General features: G+C 40.7%; 1 protein-coding gene across 2 annotated transcripts in view; it reads right to left on the reverse strand.

Annotated features, from left to right (window-relative positions):
• Positions 1–82: 82 nt before the first annotated feature.
• The window catches only part of stx1a (syntaxin 1A (brain)), a 53,242-nt gene continuing 32,263 nt past the window's right edge, over positions 83–21,061 (reverse strand). Inside the window, exons 4-11 of one of the 2 annotated variants that reach the window (XR_004695195.2) lie at positions 17,051–17,125; positions 14,618–14,691; positions 14,030–14,138; positions 6,728–6,801; positions 6,506–6,640; positions 5,515–5,646; positions 4,453–4,563; positions 83–2,784 (exon numbers count right to left, since the gene is read on the reverse strand). Coding sequence is in view for 1 of the 2 variants with exons in the window: in XM_035154768.2 (XP_035010659.1) it covers positions 1,325–1,402; positions 4,164–4,274; positions 6,506–6,640; positions 6,728–6,801; positions 14,030–14,138; positions 14,618–14,691; positions 17,051–17,125 (656 nt within the window). In the remaining variant the exon portion in view is untranslated. Of the gene's footprint in view, positions 2,785–4,163; positions 4,275–4,452; positions 4,564–5,514; positions 5,647–6,505; positions 6,641–6,727; positions 6,802–14,029; positions 14,139–14,617; positions 14,692–17,050; positions 17,126–21,061 lie in introns of both variants that reach the window. The other variant, XM_035154768.2, reaches the window with a different exon arrangement.

Genomic DNA, 21,061 nt, shown 5'->3' on the forward strand with positions numbered 1-21,061 from the left:
ATTGCATTGATAACATTGATAAATAAGAAAATCGTCTCTGTAAGTGGATGCCTCCAAATCAAAAACACAAACACACTGAATGTGATTTTTCAGACGAACTTTACTTGAAATTTAAAAAAAACAAAAACAACTTGGATCAAACAAACATAACCATGTCGTCACAATACAACACAAAGGCAACAGGTCGATTAGGCAACATGGTAACATGGTTGCATTGTGCAGGTCTGATGAGTCGCCAGAAAACTGAGATGAGTCTTTCACGGGGCTACTTTGAATTCATACTGACTGAAGTTCATTCATACAAATAAACAGAAGTAGTTTGACAGGAGATGGGCTCTGTTTTAATCTCAGGGTTTATATATATATATAAAAAAAAGACATAATACAACAAGCGTACGACCTCCAACCAGACAAGACTCCTTTTTAACAGCTTCTTTGAACATACTGGCAGTGTTAGAGAGCTTTTTTATATATATATCAGTTTACACTTTATACAAAACAAACAGGAGACTATTAACAAGCACTCATGTTCTCATCCCATGACTCGCACTCTGCACGTTTAGCTACAAACAAACACGCTCATCACCGCTCACTTGATGCATGCATACACGCAGTCACTCACACCGCAGCCACAGTCAGAGAGGCTGCACGACTGGTAAGGCCCGGACGAAGGGGACGTTTGAAAAAGTTTGGCAGTGTGATGATGACTCTACGAGCAAAACCAAAAAATCTCACATCAGTACGACTGTCTTCTTCCCCTTTTCACAACAGAATACAAAAAACGCCGCTTTACAGTGAACTAAACCATGCAGGGCTTTCGAAGGGTGGTAGACGACATCCGAGACAGGGTAAAGAAAAGATAACGGAAATTAACACGGGAAAAGAAACAGATCTATAGATAACGTGGCTTTGAAAACACTGCCGATAAGTGGCCTGATACTTTGCCTGTACAGCACGAAGTAGACATTACAACTGAATATTTGGAAGTTGGAATGTATTAGTATAGCGATATGTAGCGTTTAGCAACTTGTTCCATTCAAGAATTCACTTTTGGAAACATCATATCTTTGACAACACAAAACACTCAGATAAACAGTTTGCAGCACCGCACATTTACAAAATAGCAAATCATGCGAAAACACCTCTGGCCCTGTACACTGTTTCAAATGTGTTTATCGTACCGCAGGCACCGCACCTTGTGCTAAATGTGTTGTAGATTGCATTCAGGAAAACAGGAAACGGAAATTGTAGATCTGCTCTGTTTTTGCTCCGTGTGTGTGTGTGTGTGCGTGTGCGTGTGTTTCAGTGTAACCGGGGCAGAGGGTTAGGCCAACGTTCCCCCGATGATGGAAGCAATGACAATCCCCAGAACCACACAGCATATAATAATCATGATTTTCTTCTGATCAGTGTTAACAACAGATAATCCGTGGCAGCATTTGGGGAGCAGAGGAAAACATGTTAGAAATATGACTTAACATATTTATAGTCTTCATAATATTCCGAACAATATGCAGATTAGAAAAAAGCAGAAGGAGTAAAGAAATGTATCTCGTGATGTTTGCCTATGGAGTGTGTGTTGGATGCATTGTCTACCTTTAAAACCATACATTTATAGTTCCTGAATTTTGTTCAGAGTACATTAAACAACATATATTACATACATATATTTTCACACATGCAACAAACATACTCACTCTGGTATTTAAAGACACTGTGTAGAAGATAGGAATCCTCAATTTTAGGGACATCTAGTGGTTGTAGAGGGTAGCGCAGACAGATAGCTCTTAAAATAAGCTGTGTATGGACTACACTGTGAATGTTTCACAAAGTGGCTTTAGAGTAAACTTAAACTGTGTACTCTCCTTCAGTTTTGTCAAAGAAAAGGTTTGACATTGCATGCACCTGAAATTATCCAGAGGGGCTGTATGTGAGAACACAAATGAGCCAGTTGCTCCGGACATTTTCCTGCTGGCCACCTAGTAAACTGTCAAGAAAATGTCCGAGTGAGCCCATGTGAGAATACAGAAGGAAAAATATCTGAGAAACTCAAGTTTCACAGTGAGCAAGTTGGCGCATTTCTAATATGGGATGGACCCAAAACTGAAAAAACAAAAGAATACAAATATCTCAGGATGAAAAAAGAAAGACCAAGAGATTCCAGGGCTTTTGGTGATAAGGGCTGACGCCGGTGTTGATGTGCTATGAATAAAAAAAACATGATTTCGGTGGTGGTATTTAAATTCGGACTCCTGCATGATCGACCCAGGCACCACACTTTGCCTGGGTCGAATGTCCTGACCCAGACAATCTTTTGCTGTGTTCTTCTTATGTGAAAGACAAACTCTGGAGAATGTCCGGACCCAATTGTCCAGAGTTGATTTCGGAAAAAGGCTTATCTCACATTCAGCCAATGTTCAGATGAAAGGCTCAATGGCAACTCTACTGTAGGGGCTGTGTGATTGGACCCAAATCTCTTATCCCGAAAAGTCCTTTCAAATCCAGAAAACGTTACAATACAATACGTTTAAATATATTTTCTTTAAATCCAATGAATAAATAGTATATATATATAAAATGCCTATTTCTTACTGCAGCAGCAGCTCCTGACTGCACATTACAGAACCCACTGTAACACCTGAACACTTTGTACCGTGCTGTGCATCACATCAGGTCCTGTCTGCTCTGTGGGGTTCTCTTATGGTCCTAAGTGAGTCCAATAACGAGGGAGATAATGAGGATGATCAGACATAGTCCAACACAACCTCCTATCAGGATCTTCTTCTGCATGGGGGACAACGAGAGGGGAAACAAGAAGACTGGAGTCAAATCATAATTCAGTGGATAAAGGAGAGAGAATAAAAAGAAAAGGAGTAGAGGAAATGTTGCTGCTGCACAGTGTTTGATTAGAAGTGGGTAAATAATTATACAGATCAGGACCCTTGAAGGGAGTTTGGGTCATGTGGTGCATGGAATTCCTCCACCTTTGAGTGCTATTACAGATATTTACCAAGAGGTGGCACAGTTGTTCCACTGTGGTGGGTTGTAAAAAGACGGAGAGTTACATGGGATAATTACACACCACTCTCTGTGAATAGGGTGAATGAGGAGCTGGAGCCAGCAGGTGGTTAGCTTAGCTTAGCATTGAGACTGAAAACAGGGGGAAAGAACTGGCCTCAGTCTGTCCACAGAAAAGATCTCCACCAATGAGCACCTCTAAAGTTCAGCTCACTGATTAGCATGTTGCATCGGTCTAGTTTAAACATGTATCCATTACTTTTAAATGTCTATTTCAGCTTCGGTTCAGTTACTTACCTATTTCACGACCTCTCAGCTGCAGGTGATGTTCAGGTGTTACAGGACTCTCACTGTTCTCTGTGCCGTCTGCTACTGTTTTCATCTGCTTTTATTTCTTTGTTTGTAAACAGGATTACGCAAAAAACTACAGGACGGATTACCACAAAATTTAGTGGATGGATGAAGTATTGGTCAGCAAAGAACCAGTACAATTTTGGTGTGGATCCAGATCGGGGGGCGAAGCCAGGAATGTTTTTTCCCCCGCTGTCTTTCACATTGCAAGATACAGTGTTTTCTGATGTTTCCCAGGGAATCATTTGTGAATCTGGATGAAAATAAATCAGGCACATTTAAGGAACTGATATCTATGAGTGAGAAATGTGGTGCAGCTTGATTGAATTCATTGGAACTATTGAGCCTTGACGGAGGTATGCGCTCCTCTGAGTGCTATTGTAGTTTATTTATTTTTAACCAAATAATGATTGTATTTTGTCAAATTAGCTGAGGCTACTTTCCGATTTTCATTTGTAGTCCCAGATAACTGCGGAAAGTAGCCGTAGAAGTTTCATTTAGTGATCTTTGTCATTTCTTATTATTTGTAGATTTTGTATGGTATTTCTATTTGTTTGAATTTTCATGTGTCTTTAAATAAAACTAATAAAAATTGGCCCCAGACGTATGCATGCCCCTGGCTGGGTATCAGCGCTGCAGACTATGTCAAATACACTCACGACACACATCTTCTACATGCAGAATACATGCCAAGTGAGCATGCACACTTTATACAGAACATGCAATGCCTCTAAAGGTTTCCATTTGACAGGCTGTTCTTGAACATGCATCGTTTTGTTGTATTTGTGACTCACCCTCCGCGCTTTACTCTGGTATTTTACCGCCTTCTTCGTGTCTGATACTGCCCTCTCCACATAGTCTACTGAGTGCTCCACATTGTACTCTATGCGGTCTATCATTTCCCCCTAGGAGAGGTTAGTGGAAGACATGCAGACAGGTGGAAGAAAGAGGGGACCAGATGTGGAAGCAGGAGAAGGAGTGGATACAGGTGAGGGGAAAAGAGGGAAAGAAAAGATAGAGGGGGAAAAAGAGAAACAATAACATGAGAGTCAGTTTGTAGACTGTGTGCTTGTTGCATCTCACCCGTCTGCTTGTCTTTTTCAACTTTTTGCATTTTGGGATTCTATCCTTCGCCTGCTCCACATACTCCTGAGCGCCGAGCACGCTCTGCTCAATGTTGTTCACCAACTCACCCTGCAACCAGACAAGAGGAGTCATTTAAGAGGCGGCGTGAGCATAAGGGCCCGCACACACATATGCAAATGTTTCAATGGCGAACACGATATTTGCTTCACATTCGTGTGGGACTTTGCCCCATATCAGCAAGAACGCACATTCTGCACCATCTTCAATCACACGAAGCACTGGATTTCATAGATGCATTTTAGAATACGAATTACAAGAGACATCTTATGAATGATTAATGCATTAGATTTATACAGCTCTATTATGTATATATTCTAAAATGACAAATAGATTAATTTTTATTGTATGAGCCTTTCAAAAGTCATGTTTAAACCACAGACTATAATAACGATGGATGTTGAATCTCCACTTCGTCCCACTATCCAGAAATGAAGCTAAAATATCCCAGATATGAACGCTGCCGTATTGCACATTTAGAGCCAGAATCTGCGTAGTGGCGTTCTGGGGATGAAGCCGCGGCAGCGAGGTCCCGTTGATACACTCACTTGACCAGTCACAAGTCAGTCTCAGCTGTCAATCAAGACAATTCACCTCATTTCTATTGCATCAGATAACTAATTAAAACCAAACTTGATAAACAAAACCTAAAATAACACAAGCATTTACTCTGATTTTTTGTATGATACGTTCCAACCATTAACATGGAGGAGGTGGGATTTATGACCTATACTGCAGCCAGCCACCAGGGGGCAAAGACGCTTTGGATTCACTTTAGGGGAGCTGTTGTGTCATCCATCTTTATATACAGTCTATAATTTAAATCAGCATTAATAAATCAATCAATCAATCAATAAAGACCCAGTATAGTTATTCAGCTACTCTTCTATTCAAATGGCTGTTACGGTGAAACAGTGCGTCTCTCCATGCATGCATTCCAGCAACTGTTTCTCAGTATAAGTATGAAATAAATAGAAAAATGAGGAATCACAAGAAAATTACCTTTCCATATTAGAAGGGAAGCGCTGTTCTCTGTTCTCTAGAGCTTAGAGTCATTGTTGTGGTGATAGTGTTGTGGATGAGAACAAAATGAGGGAAAGACAATAGAGAGCGTCGAAGACAGAGAGAGCAAGGCTGAGAAAGGCAAAATTAACAAACAGACCAGACTCAGGTATAATCTTGAATTACATGACTTGATAAAGGAGGGGTTAGTTCATTGAATTATTTACATTTAAAGCACTCAATTTGTGAGCATACACACACACACAATACAATTATTAGTCAATTCAACAATTATCACCCCCAAAATAAAATCATGAAGAAAAGCTTGTTATTGCTTTGTCCTGTCGCCTCAATTCAAGGACATTCATCATTCTGCATTTTCTCTTATTCATGTGTTCTCTCGCTCCGATTTCTTTTTGCATTATTCAGACTGAGTATTTCTGATGATGGAAACAAAGTCTCTGTGGGGGTTCAGCCCACACACACACACACACACACACACACACACACACACACACCCACACACACACACACACACACACACACACACACACACACACACACACGCACAGGCCTACAGATTTACCTGAAGCCCTTCACTTAACTGAAAAGAGCAAAGGCGACTATGTCATTTGAGGATTATCTATATATGTGGTGTGTGAAAGCACATACCGCTTTTAACATTTTCATTAATTTTTCAAAGAATAATTCATGGTTCTTGATGGAAAATATCAGACATGTTTAGGGGACTGTTAAGTGTGTGCAATTTTGGTGGAGATCCAAATAAAAATCTGGATCTAGTAAATTAAAATGTGGTTTCAGAAGAGGACTGTTGGGCCTTGGCAAAGGTATGCACTATACTGTGCAATTCTAGTTATTTTATTAATTTTAAATCTCTACCCTACACAACAGCAGGTGGATCACCAATTTATGAATGTATTGAGCTTGAGACAAATATTTTGTCTGAGTGAGAAAGGATCAGCGTCCTCACCTGACTCTCCACCAGCATGGCCATATCCATGAACATGTCGTGAAGCTCTCTAATACTGTTCTCCAACTTGATGATCTCAGTGTGCCGCGTCTCGATCTCGTTCATCGCTTGCTGCGTGATGTTGTCCATAATGATCTAAGACGATGTAACAGAGAGATATAGTCAAATATGATAAATAGATAGATTTGTGTGCTGTCAGTTTGCATTAGTTGTATCGCTCACCCCTGAAGTGAAGATAGCTGGGTTGTCACTCTCCAACATGCTCTCCAGCTCCTCGTTGGTTGTATTTCTCCCAGCTAAAAAGACAAACACACAAATCAGAATAAACTATACAAGAAAAGTGCTCATGGTAGATGTTAGATTTACAAAGTGTGCTACTGTTCCCCAGAAATTAAAACAGTGGAATGCAATGCTAATGGATTTAAAACAGAATCCTCACCTGCTTATTCAGAAACCCCTCCGTCTTCTTATTAATTTGAGTACACAAGTTAATTATCTAAATGCTCTTTCTGTATTATTACATTTTTAATTTAATGCTTTATTTCAATGTTTTATTACTGTATTATTTCATCCCCCAATGTTATTTGCCTCAATCCTGAAATGTGTTAATCCAGTTTCAACCATGTGATAACTGTTCATTGAAAAGTGCTATATATAGTTTTTTTATTAAGCTTATCTTTATTATCTAATCTACTGACCCAGCTTGTAGCACATCTTACTGCTTCTTCCTGCTGATGTGCTTGCTCCTCGTCCATCTTTATTTTCCCCGACAGAGTTGTCCTACTTCATAATCATTCCCCCTGCACCTGCATTAATATCCTCGTGTCTGAGTCCGCCTGCAGAGCTGCTTCTCACAGGCTCCATTTCTGCCCCACTGACACTGTAAGTCACAGTCAGACTCAATCTGCATCATTGCTTTGGACATTTCAAATCCTCTGTCGAGCTATGTCGTGTACATACAGTATGTTCTGTCTCCAACCCTGCAAACCCCCAAAACTATGAGCTGGGCTATCAGATACTGTCTCTTTGTTGATAAGACCATGTCATTATCCAGGTAAACATATATATAGCCAACAAGAACAAGAAAAGAAGAAAGAAAAGTAATTTAACTTCTTGTCAAATGGATGCAAGATATGAACATGCTATTAGGTATGACAGAGAGCGAAAGCAAATATAAAATCTCAGTCGTGCAACCAGTTCAACCCCTGACAAATAACTAATGCACGATATATTTCACATATCACAACACTGTCAAAGATGAAAAGAAACTAGTTTAAAAATAGTCAGATCTTTCAATTAAATAAAAACAATACCACAAGTCAAATTCTGGAACCAAAGTTATCGTATCATCAGAACTAGAATTACCATCGGTTGTATGCCTCCACCAACCAGTGCAGTTTCAGTCTACATACACAGTTTTTTCCACACTCATATGAAGTCACCGTGACATTTGACCACTGAGTTTTAATCAGTCAATCTTTGAGTACAACTGAAAATTGTACCAAAAGCATAAAGCCTCCAATGACTGGATTTCGCCAGCGTGGAGTCATAAAAACATTCTTAAAAGACCAGTGTCTAGGAGTTCTTAGTATCTAGCTAAACAATTTCACTGAATTAATTTGTCCCGTCCCTCAGATATATAACCAGACATGTTATCAAGGAGGTGACAAACCAAAGATGGCGGTTGTGTGAAACATGTTCTGCCCTTCCCCCCAAACAACTAATCACCCGCCGGAACAGGGAAATGTATCAAGAACTGAAGCAACCAACTATTTTCTTTAGGCATAAACCCTTTGATTTGTTCAAGTGCTCTGGTTTGATGAGCCGTCGACATCAGGTCCTGGCTCTTGATTGAGCCGTAAACGTGGTTAGTGTGGTTATTATTTTGAGAAGGATTTGGTCAGTTATGACTCATGATACATGTAGTATTTATGAGCTGTGATCACTGAAAGTGAAGTAATTGCTCTCTCCACGTCCATTATCCCGAAATAACTACCCCCCTGTTGCCAATTTTTCCATATATAATTTTAATATATGATACGATTTTAGAATACAGGACAATATGAATATCCCTTGTATATTTAAAGGACTAATAGTAGTAGTTGTAAGAAATATAAAATAAACCTGAATGGTTCTGCACAGCCATCTTTGCCAGATATCACTTTAGGAGGCAACATCTATTTATGAGCTCATCACCACATCAGCGATAGTGGGTGTCTGTGTGTTTATGTGTGATGACGCCTGGTGGTGGGAGTGGGGGCCTCAGTGGCAGAACAGGTAGTTTGCTGGTGAGAGTTGATGGTCGAGAGTCAGAGCCAATGATTGCCTTCATGAACAGAATACTGATGAAGCTGCTCTCTAACATTTACCGCTGCATTAACGTGCGACCGTTTGACATTTTTTGCTACATTTTGCTTGGCACAAAATTTCAAATGACGATTTTCATTTAATTGCGGTTAAGTGGTCCAGCTGTTTCATTACTGTGCTTAGGAATCTACTCATGTTCAGCGATGACATTTTGCCGTTTGACAAATGAGAGGACGGACACGTCGCGCGGAGGAGCGAGGGACCACGTTCACCTCATTACTGTGATCAATTCCTCTTTTCTCCCACAGCGTCTCTGATGATAAATAATCTCTCTATCATTAAGGCTAAGACTACAACATTAAAGAGGGTCAAAGTTAGAGTTGAAGGACGGAGAGCAGCGACAATGAGTCATGGATAATTGTGGAGGAAAAAAAAAAGGAAACGAAGGCACTCGTACCCTATTTATCTCACTTCCTACACACGCACACATACACACACACAGGCTTTTTTTAAAGCCCTGACAGGCTCAGAGGGAGGCTCTTATTTGTTACCATGGAGACCTAAACCCTGAGAAACCTAATACGAAGCCAAGAAGTCTTAGCGTTTATGGGCTATTAAATCATTCATACAATGTTGCTACCAGTTACAGTATTATTTCATTTCCATTGTTATGTAACACAAATGAAGTGAGACCCCCGAGGAACGGAGAGAAAAAGGCAAATCACACAAATCTTCATGCATACAGAGTGACAGAGGAAAGTGATTAGTTTGCTTTTGTACTACGCAATTTCACCTGCAAAGGAATGAGGGAAGCATGTGCAGCTTTATCTACAATTGTATTGGTCATTCTGTTTGTGAATTTCTCTTTTTTCCCAGGAGTTTTGAATGCACCAGCCCAAGTGGCATCCGCTGGTAAATAATACTTTTGAGGATAATGCAATTGTTTTCATATTGACAGAACAAATGTCACTATCTGCAAGAGAGGGTGTTGGAAGAATAGGATTATAGGCAACTATTTCATTTGCTTTGTCACCTTACTGTATATAGTGGGTTGGTCTCAGAACCGTACCTATTTATTTATCAATTGTTTGGTTGTCATTAATTCATTTTTATTGTTGTATTGCTCATTTTTATTATTATTTATCCATTTTAGTTTTGTAAGAAGGGTGTCAAAGAGTCTTTGCTGAAAAGTCATTACCTCTGTTACCTCTCAGCTGCAGCAGCATAGTAAAGGGAGGAGGCCAATTGTGAGTAAGGGCATCTAGAGTTCAAAAAGAAGTCTGTACATAGGTCATACGCTCTATGACTAGAAGCCAGATCTAACCAGTTCTTTAACTGGAGTTCCCCAAACGTTCCTTTGTGGTCCCACATCTCAGCGGAAACGTTTTGGTTTTAACACAAGGCTGTTCCGGCTTCAGCGCAGCACAGTATACGAGCAGCTGTTTCAGTAGACTCCAACTGATGCGTGATTTGATTTTCATTACCTCAGCTCTCAAGCTAGAGAAGCCAAACTCCGGCACTAGAGATGAGGACCTAGAAAACGAACAGGCTGTTGCTGACATGCTCGTGGGTTGCTGCTAACTAAAAGCAATTAGCCGTGGATGCTGACCACCCAACAGCTTTACCGATGAACCTTTGACTCAGCGGCTACACCTTCCGATAAACCATTGGCACAATAGGTTAGTAAGTCAAATGAACCTTTGGAAAAGGAAGCCCTCAGTTCGGAGACATTGGTAAATAGGCTACTTATACCATAGGAGTCTAGATGGCTACTCGCTTTTACGGCATCAAACCAGAGCATAGCAAGTGAGCGTGAGGGATAGTATCAGGAGACGCATGACACCCTTTGACTTTTGATGTAAACCACTTTTATTGTATTTTATTTTCGTACAGGAAAACCCCTGTAATCCGTGATATAAGGTTTAATAAAAAGCGTCGTTGTTGAGTTGTCTGTGGCAACGCCCCAAGCACCAACACATACATTTCTTCACGAAGAGGACACTGCTACGCCACCGAAGGTTAGCTCCAGCGCATCCACACCACAGCAATATTACTGACGACCTTAGGGCACACACACCACATCTCAGGGTAGAGAAGTGCTGTAGGGACCTCTCCCCGGGTCTAACCAGGTGGTTTGGGCTCAGTATGTATAGGCCTTTTTATAGCTGTTAAAAGGGTTTTTAGGCGAGGGTTTTCTGTACAGTCTTCTTCTAGTCGGAGACTCCCAGGAACAGGCTGTGAGTCATTCGGACGCCCGCACCGGAGACAGACCTGTGAAGCGGCATCACAGGGGGCCTCCTTAGGGGGTCTGAGTCGACTCACAGAGGCCAGTGGAGAGTATCACATGAGAGGGCCGTCTCTGCCCCTCTCCCCTTCCTGCCTCTGTACGCCTCGGTGCTCATACGTCGCCTCAGGTCGAGGATGAGGCCAGTGAGCGAGGACGGGCGCACAGGGGTCCACGGTAGCAACCGGACAGGTCAGAGAAAATTAGCCGACTGAGAGGTAGGTTCTCTCCTCTCCTCCTTGAGGGCTACAGGCCCGCTAGCATAGTCCAGGAAGTCCGTAAGTGCTACAGGCGGCAGATTAATGAACGTGCTGTCGCCGGCTCTGAGGGCAGCCCGTCTTGTTAGATCCCTGAAAGCGACACAACTCTCGACAATACACACCAGTCAAATGACAATCTCCCTCAATCTTACTGAAACCACCTGTCTAATCACTGGATATGGATGTTAATATATGGATGATATGTTAATCAATAATTACCTAAAATGATACAGAACTGCTATTGTGCAGGCTTGGAATGTGTAATTTGTATTTAAATCAAAGAGATGCATCTTTAAAGGAATAGTTTGGGAGATATGCATATTTGCTTTGCTCGGAGTTAAATGACAGCATTGACATTTTATGTGTCTCTACATCCAGGAAATGGTTTTCTTTGTTTAGAGTAAAGACTAAAATCAGGGGAAAACCGATAGTTTGTCTCTGAACAAAGGTTAAAAAAAATCTGCCAAACAGAAGGACTATTTCTTCATCAGGAGCAGCATCTTCTTGGAGCCATGCATTATTCCCTAGGAAATCTGTGAAAATGAATAGAAAATACCTTATCTCGCAATGTTAAAGAAAGGGAAACAAATAAATTAACAAACCAACGTACTGGGGTGAAAGCAACTTCCTTGTTAGAGGAAATGAAAGATATTTAGACAGGCTAGCAGTTTCCCCCTGTTTTAAGTATTTGTGCTAAGCAAAGCTAACCATTACCTTGTCTTCTGATTTACCAGACATTTAGGGGCATCAATTTACCACTTTAATGTCCATCGGCCACCAGCATTTTTTCCCCCTTTATATCAGCAGTATATATTTAGACTTGGGGTTAATGTGGCTCTGTTAGCCATGCAAATGTGTGGGAAATGCTTTTATCTTGACACTGATGTGTTTACACAGTGTTGCTCTCATCTCTGTATCCAGCAGGTTGGAGTACAGGTGAACAGGAAAGGGCGAACGCGGCAGAGAAAACATTGATTCTCTCACAGACCAGACTAGATCTCTCTCTGTGTGTGACACACTTATTGATTCACACACAAACAAGTAAAAGGAGTTGACACAACAGAAACACATCTCTCTTGCTATAAAACCCTCAAAGGAATTAAATTGTATTTAGATTGATCAAAAATATGGATCAAATGTAATCTAAAGGTTTTATTTTTCCCCTTCCACTGCGTTTTCATCTTCAATCTCTCCCGGAGCTTCTAATCCCTTCCTTGACGACAGGTGATACGAGCTGAGGCCTCCTGTGACTCCACCAGCTGACAAATCAAATCCAAATGGATCTGGAGGAGCTCAAGGAAAAAGTGAGTCAGGCCTGCGTGCGTGTGTATTCAACTCCACAAGGAGGGTTTGTGTTCGTCTTCTTTTGATTGGACCACATTGTGTGTAGGTATACTGGGTGGAGCTCACACATGCAGACCTGGCCGCAAATGTCCACTCTAAACTGACAGATGGGCAGAGAAAATTACGTCTACGCCCAGAGGCCCAGTGACATAACTGCCCCTGCTCACCTCTGCTATTAACACTAAGTGAGTCACAGTGTTCCTTTCTGAATTTGTGTGTATGTGTCTTTGTGTATAGGGTGACTCTATCACCATGACCATAGGGGGCAGCTGGCGGCGTGCTGCCTGCCAGGATGCCGTGGCAGAGGCTGTGTCAGGAGCCTGGGGCCCGGGGCCCTGCGGCTAATACCTGTCAAATCATATCACACATGCGGCGTGACACAAGTGAGAGCAGCGCAGATCTGGGTCGCGGTAACCTGGCATGAGCATGCATACGGCTGTGGGTGTTGGTGATGTATGTGTTTTGGAGAGTGCTCTGAGTGTGAGAGCTGTTGTTTTGGTACACCACATCAGACAAATTCAAAATAAAATATGGATGGGGTAAACTGACATTTCTGTATTAACAAAATGAATAATGGACACTTATTTGTTTTGTTATTTTTGGTGGAATAACAACACCGGATGTGCCCCAGGTGTTATGGTACACTTTGCATTGTTTTATGAGTTTTTACATATATTTTGTGTAAAATATTTATGATTTGTTTATGTCAAAGTCTGTGCTCTGTGTTTTACTCATAGACTTAGATAAAGATAGACGACACGTCTTTATCTCCTCCCACTATCCAGACATTAAGCTAAAATATCCCAGAACACTGCCATCTTGCGCCAATGTCGTCATTTGTCGCCAAAGTCTATGCAGTAGTGATCGTGTTGTGACGCCACAGTATCGAGGGCCTGTGGATACATATACTTGACCGACATCAAGTCAAGCTCAGCTGTCAATCATGACGTTTCACCTGTTTTCATAATATCAAATAACTAATTAATGTCCCATCTACTAACATGGAGGAGGTAAGGTTAATGACCTAAACTCGCCTCCAGGGGGCGATGTGAGACAAACAAAAACATTGGAAACAATTTCTCTATCACCCATCATTCATACACTGTCAGCACAGCTGTTATGGGCAATGTTGGGGCTCAATATCCCCTCTTAAAGTGGACTGGAGGAGCCAAACCACCAGATAGTGGACAAATGTTTAATGAATCTCTTTGCTAAATCAGTGCTTTAAGAACTTGAAAACTTGAAAAAAAAAAAACATTATGACTGAAAATGAAAAGATGTTATGGATGGATACAGTGATGACATGTACGCAGTCCCAGGTCTACTCACTGATCTCCAGCTGCCTCTGGATGCGTCCCTTGCAGCGCTCCCTGTAGTCCGACTGCGTGGTGTTGTATTCGGACATCACCTCGACAAACTTGCGGGACAGTGTGGAGTGCTGGAGACACAGCGAGGAACAACAAATCATTTCACTTAAATATACAAGAGTTGCCATTGTATAGTGTCCACACTGAAAAAGTCACAAAAGACGTCAGTGTGCACATTAAATACTCATACACATTATATTTTTTTCAGGGTCCTGTTGATGGAATGTTTCATAATGCAATACACACAGAAAATGGAGAAACAGTAACAAAAAAATGTCAATTAAAAATTGGAAGAGAAGCTCATGGCTGCACAATTCTTAATAAATTGCTGGTAGAAATGAGAAAGCTCAAGAAAACTAAAAATGCAGGTGTATAAAACACTTTTTTCATGGGGAAGTTAACTGACAGAGATTTTTCCAAAATTGAAGTTTGACTGATCCTGATTTTCTTCAACCAGAACTGCAGTACACTATGACAGTAAGTATAATACATACTGTGTACACTTGTATTTACTGGGACACAGTTGTTGATTCAGCAGCTGTCTTCCTACCTGTGTTTTACGTATCCTCAGGTCAGCTGATGACCTGTTCTGTCCTTCCTCTTGCTCGATGGTTTGCTGGATACCTGCACAGATAAACAAAAACATATATTCAGTCACCTGGTGAGTACTCCACCTCAAAATCTACCCCAATAAAAATACAAAATAGTCCACATTTTGTTCATTTTGCAACAAAACAGTCTTGAAGAAACAAAAAATATTGGTGATTTTAGTGCCATCAGGTGTCGCAGCAGTAGTGGGCCTCACTAAATAAGGGCTTCCTTGTTAACGACGATGAAAATTATCTATGGCTTCAGAAATAAGGGTTGTTTTCCGTCACATTCAAATCAGCAACTTACAATTGTGCAAATTAAGTTGATTTGCATAATGTGACTTAAAAATACTCATATGTGCAAATCACATGTAGACATTTCACAGAAAAAAGTAAACGTAAGAGGTTGAGGATAAAATAAAAAAAAAATTCTTACATGAGCTCCACTTTCTCTCTCTTTGAACTTTTAGCGTTTCTCTCCATAGCTGATATTAATTGAGATATTCCAACATCTACCAGAATCACCATCTGCATTATCTGTCAGCTGGTTTTGAAGAAATCCTCTACCTGAATCCCATTACATGGTTTGAGAATTGCAAATGAGATGGTTACAGCAAATAATGTTGCTTCCCTCCATGTCGAGGATTTATCCCCGGGTGCAGTTTGACAAAGATGAGGTCATTTACACACAAACACACATCAAGCGGTTACGCAAAGGTATCCTGTGGCGACAATTGATGTGAACTGGAATGAAGCAGAGGCCTGTGATGCAGAGCCTGTTCCGCCTGAAAGCACTTGTGTCTAGCTTGTGTATCATTGTACATACAGCAAATGTGCACACAGCTCTATGTGCATTTATATGAATGTGTGTATATCTGTAGGCATGCAGGACGAGGGATATGGGCTATTATCTTCCAGCTTTCTGCAGTGAAGCTGTGTTATACTTGCGTGAAAGATACCGTACACAGGTATTTCATCTCTGACCTCTATTCTTAGACACCTGAGCCCTGCAGGGAGGCACAGGAGTGTGTTGTATATATTTGAAAATTAATAATGTGGTGGACACAGAGGTTTCATACCACAGGATTTCAGGAAGGGCACATAAATATACAAAATAAAAGACTTACTCCATATGACAAGATTAAAAAGTGTTGTAAGGTTTATGAGAAAAGGAAGAAAAGGTGGGAGGATGACAAAGAAATCAGAGAATGATAAGAATCATAAGAACACACACATGTAACGGCTGTTGGATCCACACAACAATTGTGCCCGTACACAGTATGTTACAGTAACATTCGTCAGATTGTGTTTACGAGTGTGAATAAATCTTGATTCCCTCACTCATGTGTTATGAAAGAACCAGCGGCGTCACATCACATAAAACACAAACAGGTGCAGACGGTGGTTATAGACATGGTCCTGATAGCATGATACAGGCTTCAGGGTTAGTAACAACTCATGAATTACCTACAACAAGGACGTTATGTTTTTGTTTGTTTCTTAGCAGGATTACACATAACTTACTACTGATTGATTTGCATGACATTTTGTGGAGGAGTGGGGCATGACCAAAGGAGGAGCCCTTACATTTTTTAATCTGGATCAGTGGGTTAATCCAGGATTTTTTGTTTCAAGTTCTTTAACATTGTAAGATAAGGCTTTTTCAACATTTTCATTGATTTCTCAGAGAATAATTCATGAATCTTGATGAAAGAAAAGCAGTCATGTTTAGGGGACTGAGTGTATGTAAATAAAAACCCGAATCTAGTGAATTTAGATGTGGTTTTATAAGGAGACTGTTGGGCCTTAATGGTGGAGGTATGTGCTCATTACTGCCTTTTTAGTTTAAATTTGCCATTCATTTTCTTGATTAATTAATGGATCATTTGGTGTATAAACATTAGAGAAAATACAAAAATGGTGATTACAATGTCCTAGATGCCCAAATATTTAATTTACTATGATTTAAGACAGGGAAAAGAAGAAAATCCTCACAGTTAAACCTTTAAATATTTTGACATTTTGCATTAAAAATTACTGCAATGTTTAATCAATTATGAAACAGTTGTAACTAAATTTTCTCTTGATGGAATAATTCATTAACCAACTGATCTAGTGAGCTCAGATTTGAAAATCCCTCAAACTGTATCTGTGTAGTTATTAGTCGTAGGCAGCATAATGTAAAATTACTAACAATTACCAGCTGCAACTTCAACCACAAAGATCAGACTGCTAATCAGGGTAAGGAAATGCATATAGCAAACAAGTGACAGGCACTTTTCAGCATTTGAAATTTTAATTAGCTCATCACAACACTTCAAATGTTTAATTGGTGAGGAAAATAATCACAGTAATCATTCGCCGCAGGAGGAAAATGGAAGAAGTGTACTCACTCTTTAATTTGGATCGTACTTTGTTGGCCAACTTCTTGATGTCAGCCATTAAATCCTCCAGATCAGCCTTAGTTTCTGAGGAGAAGAGAGAAAGAGGAGAGGAAGAAGAAGAGGAGAGGAGGAAGAGGAGAGATTACTGGGCTTGTTTGAAACCCCACATAACCACATACTAACTCAGTTCCAGTGACAGAATCAACACACAAGAAATGACTCTGTGTCACTCAAAACACTTCATTAGCTTCAGTCCACAGCAGCACAACTCATGCTTCTCTCTCCTATTTTTCCTTAAGCATCCTTCCCTTCCCTCTGTTGTCCACCTCTTTCCATCCTGGCCATTGATTGTAGATGATCAACAGGTTCTTGTCCTGTCGATCGCATAAAACGAGCTATTGTTAGCTACTGATAATATATCTGCTGTGAGGAACTTACAATTTCTACTTTCTGACATTTCTCAGATATGATTAATCTGCAAGGAAATAGGGAAATTGGTCAATAAAATAGTGTTATGAATTATGTTATGTACTAAATGTTAAATTGGGGTTTAAAGTACCGTTTACTGAGACCAGAAAATGAGACCAGAAGCAGAGGAGAATAGAAAAAGATGTAGCAGAACGAACATTGCACAATTTCTCTCTCACACACTCTCTCTGGAACATTAATTTCCATTTTTAGAACAGTGCATAAAAGTGAGAAAGGCATTCATCATCTTAATACCATAAGAACCAAATCTCCATATATTAACAAGCCCCAGGAGGCCAGCAGACGTAAAAGAAGGTCCTTAAAAGTTACTGGAGTCAAACTATTCAATCAAACCAAACTGCTCGCAGTACTTTTTATAATGAGTTTTTTTTTTCTTCCTGCATGTTGCCTGCTTCTATAAAACGGCATAAATCATACAGATGAATAACAGACGCTGGGTACTGAAACCTGGAGAAAACATCTGCATCTGATTACAGACCGAGCCTCAATAGATGATTTGATTACACAGTGTGAGGAGGACCTCCATCGCTGCTAAAGTTCAATTATAAAAACATAATATTTGCACACATTTTGAGCTAAAAAAAGAAGCTTAAATGTAATGAGACAATCGTGTAATCTCATTCTCTACAGCTGCACAATAAATCTACGCTATATGTTTGCTCTTTGTGGCAGTTTGAGAGGTGACAGCAACACAAACAGACGATAAAAAGTAGAGCTGGGATATCAATCCTCTAACCAGCTTGTATGATAACATTAAACTATAATGGCTCCATGGAGACGCTGAACCTATTACACAGTGATCAGCAAAGCACTACAAGCTTTTAATCTGCTTAACAGGCCTTTTTCCATATCAGCGGACATCAGCCTGTGGTACATAAAGCTCAGTGGGACAAAGCAGTGGACGAAGCAATAACTGATGAAATTACATCAGTTTATATCCAGCTGCAAATAAACTCATTACAATGGAAGATGGTAGGAATACATGCAGGTGTTTTTGTTATTAAAAAAGCAACAGTCGAGTAAAAAGACAGGAAGAATGATTTGTCTCAAACGTCCCTGACTGGACTCGAGCCAGTAAAGTAGTAACATGACCTGCATCCTAAATCCTGAGGCCTCTGTGGTGACTATGGCAGGTGTTCTCAATGTTTGTGGGACTGATTCACGGTTCCATCACTTGTCAATGTCAGTGTCGAGGCCATAATTTGACTCTGCAGGGGCTGTGGATACAGCAAACACAATCCATGTCTGTCGGCAGGGAAAGGTACTCTGCAGTTTTATACAACTTCTGCAGAGCAATGCTTTAATGTCTTGACTTGCACACGGACGGTTGCAGCAAACAATGAATTTATGCATGAAAAAATATTTTAATGGTTTTTTGGGGTATCGTTTGCATTTATTGATGGGAGAGGTCAAGTGGGATTGGGGGAGAGAGGGGAAAACACCAAGCAAAACCGAACCTGCAGCCACTGCAAAGGACTGAAGCCTCAGCACATGGAGCACCCACTCAACCTGGTGAGTTCATGTTCACCCCTGCACCAGCAAATTTAGAGAAGACATGTAAGGGAAAAAATTATTCACTGGAGATCAGCTTGAAAAAATTCATGAAACAGGGTGATGTTAAATTCTAAAGGATGAGCCTGATATGACAACAACTGCAGCATTAATTACCATAATCTTGGTTAGGATTTGAATACAATTCTATCTCTGGTCGCTAATTTTTCTGCTAAAGGAGAAATATGTGCAGCACACAATGAGTGTGTCAGGGTCAGATACTGATCTGAGGTGGTGGGCTGAAGCCCTCAGGGCAGAATGAATAAACAGTGCTCTGTGGTGTGTGTGTGTGTGTGTGTGTGTGTGTGTGTGTGTGTGTGTGTGTGTGTGTGTTGAGTAGGACTGTAATCATTTATCAGTCCTAGAATACCAGTTTCCAAAGCAATTTGATTACTTGTTTGAAAAGGATACTTTCAACCCTGCTCAATGAGGTAATTTGCAGCGATAACAACACAAACACAAAATCTAGCTTTGTACTGTGTGTGTGTGTGACGATGAGTTAGATTGGATCTCTCCCTTGTGGTTACCAAACACAGAGGAGGCCAACCTGCTTGATCAAGTGTCGATTCAGCCTCATTATTGGATGTGTGAGAGCGCAGACTCTGCTGAATAAGTCGAGGGAGAAGTGAGAGGGAAGCAAATTAGAGGGCAAAACTGAGGAGTCAATTGAGCTGTGGCTTCACACTCCATCCCTCTCCCAGACGCTCTCGAATGGAATCTTCAGGTCACGCTTGTTGCCATCATTAAGACTGTGTTGCTATGGCGATGTGTGCAGTCGGTCCTCTCGCCATGCAGCTTCAGATTGTTTCAAAGTGGCAGAGGGAAAGAGAGAGTCAGAGAGCGAGAGATACGCTACAAGGCAGGAAGAAATGGAGAAAATGTGGAGGCTAGAAGAGGAGTGTGAGCAGAGACGATAAATAAACGGTGTTTCGGGATGTTTATTCTAATGTAATAACTGATATAAAGTATTATTTTCAAGACATTTTTGCCTTCACTTCAGAGTTAGAAGTTAAGGACAACATGACTAAAGCCAGCCAAGATTTTATGCTACAAACGTGTCCCACCTGAAGCCAGAGTCTGATAAAAATTGCTCCTCCATCTCACAGATTTCCATTGTAAAAACACAATAATGAGCCAATGAGCATAAGGCTGACATGGTCCTTTGCTCTGATCAACACGGCACTTACTGGCCCCTGTAGGAGTTTGGGCCGTCCAAGACCTAAGTTGACAGTCGTGAGAGAAACAAGGGTGTGAGATTTCACTCTCAGTCCACTGAGGGCTGATCTGGAGCTCTGCCGACCAAATCCATGATGCTACAAACCAACCAGTGCATAAACCCCAGGGAAAAAAAGGAAAAACTTTACTGTAGCAAAACTCAGGTCCGCACTTTGCTTGTCCTCCTGCTCTCTATTGTTTTTTTGTATGCATTGAAGTGTCATCGATATGATTAAAGATAGCTAAAGTCAAAATACAGACTGTCTTGTTGCCGTAGACACCACATAGAGCCCACAATGAGTATTAAATTGATGATGAAGCTCCTCCTCCTTTAGTGACACTTCATAAAAATGTGTCTTTCGGAAATTGCTGGGCCTTTTTCAAAAATAAACAGTGGCCCAGTAATAATTACAGAATTACACCAAACTTATGCTTTTAACACAACAAAGGAACGAAAACTAGGACACTGACACATACATACTCTGCACTGAATGAGATTATTCCCACAGTTGTCAGATTGCTGGGAACTAATTCAATTTCGCCATTTTTGCCAAGACGAAATTGAATCAGGATGACTGAAACAATGCAGAGAAACAGAGCAGAGCAGAGAGACACAAGCTCATTCAACACAAGCCACTTTCAGGCAAAGACACACACACACACACACCTGGACAAAGCAACACTATACCCGTTTCCTTCTATTTCCAGTTTTTGTGCTGGTGATGTTGATTTTTCGTTAATGAATGAGCGTATTTTCTCAAGCTG

This window comes from Hippoglossus stenolepis, chromosome 4, assembly GCF_022539355.2.
Source record: "Hippoglossus stenolepis isolate QCI-W04-F060 chromosome 4, HSTE1.2, whole genome shotgun sequence".
In the NCBI taxonomy this organism is placed as follows: domain Eukaryota; kingdom Metazoa; phylum Chordata; class Actinopteri; order Pleuronectiformes; family Pleuronectidae; genus Hippoglossus; species Hippoglossus stenolepis.